Source organism: Nerophis lumbriciformis, linkage group LG22 (assembly GCF_033978685.3).
Source record: "Nerophis lumbriciformis linkage group LG22, RoL_Nlum_v2.1, whole genome shotgun sequence".
Taxonomy (NCBI): domain Eukaryota; kingdom Metazoa; phylum Chordata; class Actinopteri; order Syngnathiformes; family Syngnathidae; genus Nerophis; species Nerophis lumbriciformis.
The window spans coordinates 1,882,459-1,894,010 of NC_084569.2; the positions used below are offsets into that span (position 1 = coordinate 1,882,459).

An 11,552-nucleotide genomic window follows, 5' to 3' on the forward strand; every position below is an offset into this window, starting at 1 on the left:
AAGTAGATATTAAGGGGATGTGAAAGTTCGACTCCGAGCTTGACGCGATCCCTTTAAATCCTGGCGCCACCTGTTGCTAATCACGTGACTGCCGCGCTCTCTTTGGCAGGTTTATGATGAAGTCATCTAACTAGGGACAAAGCCGCTCACTGGACACCATCTTCATCTTTGCTTTAGACCCCTCGTCAGCGGTGAGTCAATATATTCTTTGGTTAATGCTTGAAACGTGGCGGCGTCCATTCAAAGTCAGTAGCGCTACATGCTAACTTAGCATGCTAGCTTAGCGTGCTAGCTTAGCATGTGATCAAATGATGTCTGAATACCCTAAATGACAAATATGAAATATGAAAGTGATGTAAACTTGATTAAAACTTGGTTTAATGCCAATTGATAGATATGTAAAGTGCACTTCTGACTTCTGACTAAAGAAGTTTGACTTTATATTGATTTAATTGTATCAAGTGATGTACTGTTGAGGTTCATTTGTGTCTTTTGTTATGAAAGTTTTTTTTGACACTGAATTTATTGAACATCATTTTTTGCGTTTGAGTTTTATTTTGTGAACTGAACTGAACTTTTTTTTTTTTTTTTTTTTACATCAAATAATGCTGACAATTTCATGAAATAAATCCATCGTAAATTGGGAGGGAAGCAATCGGTCCTGACTCGGAAGCAGCCAATGAGGTGCCAAGTTGGAAGTCACGTGACACAGGTCTTGCAAAACAGCATCAACAAAGCAATTAAGTGGGCTATCTATCTGGGCTATAATACAACATCATTAACATTTCAATGCTGGATGTTTTCAAACTATAGAAATGACTCCAATGGTTAAACTCTGCACTTTTGAGTGACAAACTGTTTCTACGTGTGCTGGCTAATGACGTTCAGGTCAACTTAAAGGAGAAGACATGTTTGGATGCATAGAACAGTCATTTTATATCCAAGTGGATGTTTTTTTTATCCTTTTGCCTTTATTTTTCGCCATGTTTGTTGCATCTTTGTTGCTCTTGCCTGATTATAAAGAGAGGTGGTCTGCAGTAGAGGAGCAATGTTCATATATTTTAAATATTCAGTGTTTTATTGTTCATAGTTAATATTGTAAATCCCACATTCTGTATTTTTCATGTACATGCGAGTGTCTTTTTCAGTAAAAAACTAAACAAACCATCTCAAAAACTTTAGTCATTTTACTGAATGATGAAAATTAGTATGTACATAAAAATATAGACTGCGATTTACGACATAAACTATGAACAATAAAACACTGAATATTGAGAATATACACTGCACTCCTGCAGACCACCTCCTTAAGTTGTTAAGGCAGCCGCCTTAACAACAAAGAGCCACCGCCTAAACTAAAGTCTTAACAAGCTGCTATGCTTCGTTCTGCCTCTGCCTCTGTCAGTACGTCTCTGCAGCACCCAGCATTGTCCCACCCACACAACCATCTGATTGGTTACACGCAGAGCGGTAACAGCCAATCAGCAGTGCGTATTGAGAGCGCGTGGAGTCAGTGCTCCTGCGGTGTGGTGAGCAGAAAGGTGTTCAGCGGGTAAGCAGCGGACTCTCCTCAAATTATAATAAACACCTCCCAGTCCTCTAGAGCTCAACTACTAGTTACATCACTATGAGCCCGTTGACGTTCCAGAAACATAAGCGGCAGCTCAGCTCGCTCGCAGTCCTTGAGGTGAAGGCTAATTAGCTTTTAGCGTAACGTTAGCTCACTGTGCGGTGTGTGTGTGTGTGTGTGTGTGTGTGTGTGTGTGTGTGTGTGTGTGTGTGTGTGTGTGTGTGTGTGCGCCCCACATGAAACGGTCAGCAAAGCCCTGTCTATCTGAGAAAGACAAGCATTATTGACCTACAGTTAAAAACTAAGTTATTTCACTTGACCTTTTTCTGTGTTGTTTGAGCTGTGTTGAAGCAGCAAAAAGGGACATTATGTTAAATGAAGAGTTTCTGTCTCTGATAGTTGATATAATAATGTAAGTGCACTAAAGCCTACATGAACTCCATGGTGTTCAGGGATGAATAGTCTCTCCTATTGCTATTGTAGTATTTGTTCAGCTATAGTTACATGAATCATTAGTAATGTAGCAGCCTAGTTTTGAATGGCAGGGTCCCTGCTATCACATGTTGATAAAAATTTAACACTTACATAATAAAAATCAACTACAGGCTTCCCAAATGCTGTAATAAATTAAGCATGATGAGTTGAACATATGTCAGCATGTGGCCCCACTTTTAACTCTTTTTTTCAAACACTTATTGCAAACACTTACTACAGTAAGTCATTCATTTCACTTAGTAAGTCATTATTTTGTCATTATTGTGACTTAGTAAATTACTAAGTCAAAATATTGACTTACTAAGTCATAATAATGACATACTTAGTATCTCAGGTAACTAAGACTGTTTTGTTTTTACTTTACGGAAAATATATTGTATATCGTATATTGCTATTCAGCATATGGAGCGGAAAACCCAACCAAAAATTGTAGGCTTCTTCACGCGACGAAGCCGGCCTACTTCACCACAGTCTGTAGTCTATTGCCCCCCAGGCTGTGGTGGCAGCGATGAGGCCGAGTTACACTGTTCACAATGTCACCGTCCTTCCGTATGTCACTCAAAAGTGCAGATTTTAACCACTGGAACCATTTCTATAGTTTGAACACATCCAGCGGGCCGCCTTAAATGTTAATTATGTTGTATTATGTCCAGTGACCCGTGTCACGTGACTTCAAACTTGACACCTCATTGGCTGCTTCTGAGACTGTCTCCATTGCTTCTGTCTCAATTGACCGGAAGTGAGACTTGCATTTTGAAGCAGCAAATTTTTCATACATTGAATTTTTACACAGAATTTTTTTTCTATGAAATTCAGCGTAAAATTCAAACACCAAATATTCAGTGTAAAAAAAAAAAAGCTTTCGTAGTAAAGACACAAATGAACTGCCATAATGGATTGAATGTATGTATATTTTTGATACCGCTCTGTGAAATGTGGCCATAATTGTGTAATGTATTTAATGTTTTGATATTGCTGTGTAAAATGTGGCAATTGTTGAACAATTAAATTATTTTTGAAGACTGTAATCTAAATGTATTTGAGTGCTAATTTATGTTTTTGAACCTGTTTAGGTCAGATTTTTTTCATTGCTGATTTTCTTCTCAAAATGACGGCGAGCTACCTACACATCGCTTCGCGGTAGGAGATATTATTAATACTGTTTATTTATTGTACATATCTAATTATTGATCTATAGTTAGTTACATTTACTTCCGTGACGACCTTCTTTAAGTTCTGGACTCAATCAGAAATATCAAGCAGCTAAAATGTGCCAAAGTGTGGAGAGAGTGTTCAATTATGTGTGGTGCTTGGACATTTTTTTTTTAGATATTCACAACATTCAGTGAGCAGGTTGTGTTTATGCCATTAGTGGGAAAGGTTGTTTGGATTGGGTCATAAATAAAAATGCTGTGCTGTATACACTTCAAATGTCAAATCCATGGTCATCACCCTGACATGCTGGGGATGTCCACATGATGGCGGCATAGTTGCAGCAATTGGGTTGTCAGAAGTTTTAAATGAAGCTGGCGGGCCAGTTTGGACACCCCTGCACTATCCACTTTAGCCACTAGATGGCAGTAGAGTGTTGAATATGTCGCGTGGCAATTCCAACATTGACTACAGCGTCAGTTGCTTCGTAGAATGGGGCTTTGCATCATATTCAGCAGAAAGTGCAAAAGGATAAACCCCCTCTTCCTCTTACGTGAGACCCACCCATATGAGTGCAAAACCCTCATCCCCATGATCTCACCATACGTGCAGATGGAGCCATCTGTTGAGCTGATGGAGTTTGGGATGGTGAGCCTCTGCAGGGATCCGTTTGGAGAATCCAGGTTGAGTTGAGGCAGAGAGATGGCGTTCTTGATGATGGGCGAGATGTCTGGCGGCGGCGACGAGAAGTCCCGCGCTTCTCCCCGCGGCCCGGAATTCTTCCGTATGTGCCTGAAAGTGCGCGTGAAAAAGCCGTTGGATTTGGAGCTGTGTGCCGAGTCCGGGCTGCCCGGTTCCTTGGCGCCGCCGTAGTTGCTCAGGAAGGAAGTGTCTCCAAACACGTCTCCGCCGCGGCCCACGTGCATGGTGTGGCGGAAGTCGCCCATGGGCGGGCTGATCATGTCCACGGACAGGTCGCCCTTGAAACGACGGCGCTCCTGGGAGCCGGACACCAGGCCCTTGATCCCGGGACGCTTGCCTCGACTCATGTCTGATGGAATGTTGGAGCGGAAGTTTGTGTCCTAGGTCTGATCACAGGTCAGTCCAGGTCCACTGCAGACAAAAGAAAACCAAATGACTTGACTCAGACAATCTTTTCGTCTTTACCTCGATCTTTAGAACATTTAATTTTCCTGCCTTTCACATTTGAATAAGTGTGGAGAGAGTGTTTTTCCCATCATGCATTGTAGTGGATTTAAGTGGGTGTCATTTTGATTTATGTGTGGTGATTGCATTTGTTTTATATAATATCCACTAAGTTCAGTGAGCAGGTTGAGTTTTGTGTTGGTTAACTTGCGCCATGAGCGGGGAAGGTTGTTTGGATTGGGTCATATAAGTGAATGCTGTGCTGCGGACACTTCCAATGTAAAATCCAAAAAAGTGTTATGTGAGTCTTATATATATTAGGGCCCGAGCAGCGGAGCAAGTCTTGCAGGGGCCCTAGAGAAGAAAAAAATGCAATTTCAATATGTTTGGACGCCTTTTTGAGACCCTTAGCATGCACGAAAAGTCCCCGTGTTTTTCAGCGGCGTCGGGTGTGGTGAAAAATGTTATATTAAATTCCAAAATTGGCTCTCTAGTGCTGCCTTTTAAAATGAGAAAAAAATCAGCCCCTCCTACCAGTTTCCCGTATCGACATGAAAAGAGACGTCCATCATGACGGGACGCATGTAAGTCTGGCAGCCAGGCGTGAAAACGAACAGGAAGTCAGCCATCTTGGTTTTTGTCTTCCATTTTTCGGTGAAAAAAGGTGTCGTAGTTTAATGAACTCCACCTAGGGACTTTGGCTAATGAGTCACGGTTAAAATGACCGATACCATACGAGTGATGATAAATGCGAACACATTCTTCCTACACCGTAAGACGTGGGCGGGGCTTGGCGCCAACTAACTCTGCTCCACTAATTCAGATCTAATTAGTTAGAAATGATGACACCCTGAAGTGCCAGATGGGTCACTACCTGTTCCCATCTACTCGTTGTGGGTGGAGCCTAGCAGCTTTAACTTCCTGTCACATGTTCCCATCGTCCTGAAATGTTTGGTGGTGGGTCCGGGCATGGGGAAGGACGTGAACCCCAAGGTCCAAGGGGGGCGAGGGCCCGTTCAACGCTGCTCGCAGCTTCAGACCTATCCATAGATATAGGTTTTCAATTATTGTGTTTTTTTATGCTCTTTTTGTAAAACAATATTTTATTATGGGAGAAACACAAAATTTGCAATATTTCCTTAAACGACTTGCACAGTGGAATACTTCAGATGAAGTCATTACTGCTTTTAACAGATTAATTACACTAATTGTGGTGCATTATTAATTTTTTTGGAACAATTTTATTTTTCCCCCAAAACTCACACTATCCCTCCTTAGCGGAAACACTCAGTGTTAAAGGCCTACTGAAAGCCACTACTACAGTCTGATAGTTTATATATCAATGATGAAATCTTAACATTGCAACACATGCCAATACAGGGTTAGCTTACTAAAGTGCAATTTTAAATTTCGCGCGAAATATCCTGCTGAAAACGTCTCGGTATGATGACGCCTGCGCGTGACGTCACGGATTATAGAGGACATTTTGGGACAGCATGGTGGCCAGCTATTAAGTCGTCTGTTTTCATCGCAAAATTCAACAGCATACCTGCCAACTACTCCGGTTTTCCCGTAATTAGTACGGTTTTCATCAACCTATTCCGGGTTACGGTTGCAGTGATAAAAAATACGGTTTTTCATTAATTAAATGTATTTTTTTTTTTTAAAGTTTTATTCACGAAATCGCGTAACAACAATGACAATCGACACTGCTTCCCGTAACTTCCTATCGAGCCATTCCGAATGCCATGCGCGAGGCTATTTATAGCACCGCTGCCAAGCACGAGGCACCAGTTGCCATTGTTTCCAAACGAGCGAACGATCATGGAATCAGCCGGAGAAAAATCGCAAACGAGTCTTAAACCGAAAAGAAAACTGCAGTCATTCCGTGAAGAATATTCAAAAGCCTATCCGGGAATAATTATCCGTTCCAAAAAGGGTGAAAACTACGCGAATTGCACCTTGTGCAGACAAGATTTTTCGATCGGACACGGAGGAATTAGCGATGTAAAAGACCACGTTGGGACAAAAGAACACAAGTCTAATGCCGTTGCTAAATTTGTATTTTAGCCACAAAAAGGTAATGACACCAATGTTATCTATTGGAATTGTTTAGTACTGTTATACTGTTAAAAGTGTTTATACTATTTATGCTTTCAAGTCCAAGTTGAAGAAATCTTGTTAAATGTTGACAGCATAACTACCAAAATACAGAAGTATGTCCTTAATATTTTTGCAGTGCTATTTCTGTTGAAAAGTTCAAATGATTACATTAGAGATGTGATGTGCCACTTTTCAAGTGTCTGATGGCTTAAATTAATTTTCATTAATTTTTCATATTTTGAATTCTTTTGAAAGGCTTACAAAAAAACTACATTTGAATTGTAATTCCATGCTATTGACAGGACTATTAATTTTAATGAAGTTAGCTTACCATGTTTGCAGTATGATAATTGTGATAGAAATGTGAATTTTAGGCACAGAATATTTTTTACAATTGAACAAGGCAGTAGATTATACAAGCTTGGACAGAAAGTTAATAATGACACCAATTTTTTTTTTTATGGAATTGTTTAGTACTGTTTTACCATTTGTTTACTGTAAAAAGTGTTTATACTGTTTATACTTTCAATTAACAAATTGAAGTCTTGTGAAAGGTTGACAGGATAACTGGCATTAACTGTCAAAATAATTTCAAACTATTGAAGTTATCTTACAGAATAAACATGTCAATCAACCCATATGATTTTTGCTGTAATATTTTTGTTTTGAAAAGTCACTGTGACTGATGGAAAATTGATGGTTTTAGCAACATTTTAACCTGTCTGAATGCAATCAATCATTTTGCGTCGTCCTGAACCCCCCACCAGGACTTTGTCCTGGACCTACCGGGGCCTCTGGCCCCTGGACCCTGGCTACTAGGTTTTTCTGATTTCAAAAGTTGGCAGGTATGCAACAGTATTCTGGACATCTGTGTTGGTGAATCTTTTGCAATTTGTTCAATGAACAATGGAGACAGCAAAGAAGAAAGCTGTAGGTGGGAAGCGGTGTATTGCGGCAGGTGTTGTGCCGGATAACGCACCCCCGCCGCAGCTTACTCTCTGACGATTGCAGTATCGACAGGGAGATTGAAAACAGGATCAAGCAGGCGTCAGCATCTTTTGGCAGACTCAAGGGAAGGGTCTTCCAGAACAGAGACCTTAAGCTACATACCAAGTTAGCGGTCTATTTAGCTGTGGTCATGACGACCCTCCTCTACAGCTGTGAAGCGTGGACCCTGTACAGCCGCCACCTCAGCATGCTGGAGGCCTTCCACACCAGGTGCTTACAATGCATCCTGGGTATATCCTGGAAGGACAGAGTCCCCCACACTGAAATACTCTGCAAGACCAACTGCACCAGTGTGGAGGCTACATTCACCCAGCACCAACTTGGCTGGCTAGGCCACGTTATCAGGATGCCAGAAGAGCGCTTGCCACGCAAGGTGCTTTATGGTCAGCTTCATCTTGGTCACCGCTTGGCAGGAGGCCCAAAAAAGCGTTATAAAGATCAAATGAAGACTGTCATGAAGAAATGCGGCCTGAACCCCACCCAGCTGGAGGACACTGCAGCCCAACGCTCCACTTGGCGGAAGCTCCTCAAGCAAGGAGTTCTTAAGCTTGAGGAGGACCGAGGTGATCAAGGAGCCAGGAAGCGTCAAAGAAGGCATGAAGCCATTGCCACACCTGCACCCTCAGTCAGTGCCTTCACCTGCTCTGTTTGCGGCAGACCATGTGGATCACGGATTGGACTGTTCAGCCACATGAGAACTCACTAAACATAGAGATGGATTGTCGTCATCGGATACGATGGACAACCTTTAGTACGTAAGTTATGATCCATTCAGTATTTGTGGTGAAAGAATTAAAAACATGTTAGCTTTTCAGTACATTCAAAAATGACTTTCAATTTGGGGACCAAAAGGGGCAAAGGAGCTAAGTAAAAGAATGTCTCTGCTTTGGGATGACTTGACAAAAAGGGCCATGAAAAACTTGTTGAAAACGATGTGGTACGTGTGATCATGCTTTATCAGTATCGTGCCTCAAACACCACTTGGAAAAACTGTGCACTAAACGTGCTCATTGTAGCAATCAATCCAGATTTACTCATTATGATTGGAAAAATGTTGTTTATTATGCTCCTGAGTTCATGTTGATCAGCTTTAATTCGTTTATTGAATTCTAGTTTTCAGTACTAAATGATTTAAGTCCATCAAAATGTATTATAGTTTAATAGTTTTTCAATCTAATAACAATTTTAATTATATGTATTTTTTAAATTTCAGGCAAATTGATGCCCTTTAAATCTTTTCTGTTACAGACTGAACATTAATGTTAAAGGTATTGTTGCAAATCTATTTTTATTAAAGATACAATGTTACAATTTTGTAGCCAAATTATAGTATTTATAGTAGTGGAGGAGGGGGGGTGGGGGGGGTCGTACTGTAACATAAAATAATTCAGAAGCACTGAACTAAAGACACTAGCTTGTGTGCTTAGTTGTTGTGTAGCTGCTAGCCTAGCATGTTTACCTTTTTTTGTGTAAATAACTTCAATAAAATACAAAGAAATGTGTGTTTTATTGGAGGACATTTTAGATGTTAACTGGCTGTCCAGGGCTGCTTGTATCGCACATGATATCACACACAAGTAAACATGCTGCAGGACTGCTTATATTGCACATGAGCAAACACGCTGTGGGACTGCTTGTATCGCAAATTATATTTCACACAGAAGCAAACACGCCGCAGGACTGCTTGTATCACACATGATATCACACAAGTAAACACGCCGCAGGACTGCTTGTATCGCACATGATATCACACACAAGCAAACACGCCGCATGACTGCTTGTATCGCACATGATATCACACACAAGCAAACACGCCGCAGGATTGCTTGTATCACACATGATATCACACACAAGTAAACACTGCAGGACTGCTTGTATCACACATGATATCACACACAAGTAAACACTGCAGGACTGCTTGTATCACACATGATATCACACACAAGTAAACACTGCAGGACTGCTTGTATCACACATGATATCACACACAAGTAAACACTGCAGGACTGCTTGTATCACACATGATATCACACACAAGTAAACACGCCCCAGGACTGCTTGTATCACACATGATATCACACACAAGTAAACACTGCAGGACTGCTCGTATCACACATCACACACAAGTGAACACTGTGTAGGACTGCTCATATCACACATGATATCACACGCAAGTAAACACTCTGCAGGACTGCTTGTATCACACATGATATCACACACAAGTAAACACCGCAGGACTGCTCGTATCACACATGATATCACACACAAGTAAACACCGCAGGACTGCTCGTATCACACATGATATCACACGCAAGTAAACACTCTGCAGGACTGCTTGTATCACACATGATATCACACACAAGTAAACACCGCAGGACTGCTCGTATCACACATGATATCACACACAAGTAAATACTGCAGGACTGCTCGTATCACACATGATATCACACGCAAGTAAACACTGTGCAGCACTGCTCGTATCACACATGATATCACATTCAAGTAAACACTGCAGGACTGCTTGTATCACACATGATATCACACACAAGTAAACACTGCAGGATTGCTTGTATCACACATGATATCACACACAAGTAAACACTGCAGGACTGCTCGTATCACACATGATATCACACACAAGTAAACACTGCAGGACTGCTTGTATCACACATGATATCACACACAAGTAAACACTGCAGGACTGCTCGTATCACACATGATATCACACACAAGTAAACACTGTGCAGCACTGCTTGTATCACACATGATATCACACACAAGTAAACACTGCAGGACTGCTCGTATCACACATGATATCCCACACAGGTAAACACTGTGCAGCACTGCTTGTATCACACATGATATCACACACAAGTAAACACTGTAGGACTGCTTGTATCAGAGACTTTAGATGCAAGCCAATACTGTATCATCCGGTACTTGTGTTTGTAGCTGATATCAGAGTGATATTGGATGGGGATGTTCCTTCCAAGTGGTGATCATGGACATGCAACACTTTGTGGTCTGGTGGAGAGAAAGAAAGTCTTGATGAAAGCCGAGGTCAGCGTGCTTACTGGCAGAAGGTTGGAGAAGATGAGGGACTGTGAGTCATTGCCAGTCCGCCAGAGTCACGCATGGTCTGCTCCTCACCATCTTGCTTTGTCCTGGCTTTCTTGGAACGTCTTCAGCCAAGAAGCCAGAAGAGCAGCAGAAAAAAAGGGTGAAGATGAGAAATATAATCCAGCTCTGTCTGAGTCTCCCTGGCCAAGATCAGGCTTCTTTGGATTGTCCGTGCTCCTGGATTACTTCTTAATCTCTTCGGTCTAAACCCCAACTGAGACTTGCTCACTTGCTCCCTGCCTCCTACTTACTGCAAGGGGGGAGGGGGGGGGGGGGGGTGTGTTCCTAAAACACACATGTAGTCCAAGAACAGCAGGATTGTTCTCCCTCCTATTGTCAGAGGAAGCAGAGAGTAGTTCTTTGTACTTTCCTGACAAATGCTTCACACAAGTCCACAACACGGACGTCCAAAGTGCTCCGTTTTAACTTCACTTTCTAAAAACACTAGCACCAAAAATAACATCAAAAAAGTGGAATAAAAGACTCTTGCAAGCAAGTGAATTGTAATGAAAAAGTTTGTTTTCTTTTACTTTTAAACTAGCATTGCTGAAAAAGAATCATGGATCAAAATGTTATGAATTGTTGATGAAGGCTTCAATTACTTCACATCAAATATATTTTTGGGGAAACATATTGCAAATGTTGTGTATTTGCCATAAAACAAAAGTTTTCTATTGCAAAAAGGGCATTAGAGAAACAAACATTAAAAAAAGTATAATAAATGGATCGATCTGAAGCCTATCTGGAGATTTGCGTGTTAAAAGTAAAAAAAAAAAAAAAAGACTTACTTATATATAAAATATGTGTATATACATGTATGTATATTTATTCATAGAACATATTCAATTGTATTTTTTTTATTTAGATGGGATATATATATATATATATATATATATATATATGCAAAGCTGAATTTGACCAAGCAACCCCCCCGTACCAAAAAGCCCTTGATGAAAGC

The 11,552-nt window shown here is 41.0% G+C and overlaps 1 protein-coding gene and 1 long non-coding RNA gene across 4 annotated transcripts in view; one reads left to right on the forward strand and one right to left on the reverse strand.

Annotated features, from left to right (window-relative positions):
• Positions 1 to 10,815, reverse strand: part of cdc42ep1b (CDC42 effector protein (Rho GTPase binding) 1b) — a 19,100-nt gene extending 8,285 nt beyond the window's left edge. Inside the window, exons 1-2 of one of the 3 annotated variants that reach the window (XM_061974474.2) lie at positions 10,625 to 10,815; positions 3,819 to 4,330 (exon numbers count right to left, since the gene is read on the reverse strand). In XM_061974474.2, the coding sequence (XP_061830458.1) occupies positions 3,819 to 4,266 (448 nt within the window). In that variant the 5' untranslated portion in view covers positions 4,267 to 4,330; positions 10,625 to 10,815. Of the gene's footprint in view, positions 1 to 3,818; positions 4,331 to 5,237; positions 5,599 to 10,548 lie in introns of those variants that run through there. The other 2 variants (XM_061974473.2, XM_061974475.2) reach the window with 2 other exon arrangements.
• On the forward strand, positions 70 to 3,958 carry LOC133615698 (uncharacterized). Its single transcript, XR_009816745.2, has 3 exons — positions 70 to 191; positions 3,139 to 3,205; positions 3,830 to 3,958. It is a non-coding gene; the product is annotated as an uncharacterized lncRNA (long non-coding RNA).
• Positions 10,816 to 11,552: the final 737 nt, after the last annotated feature.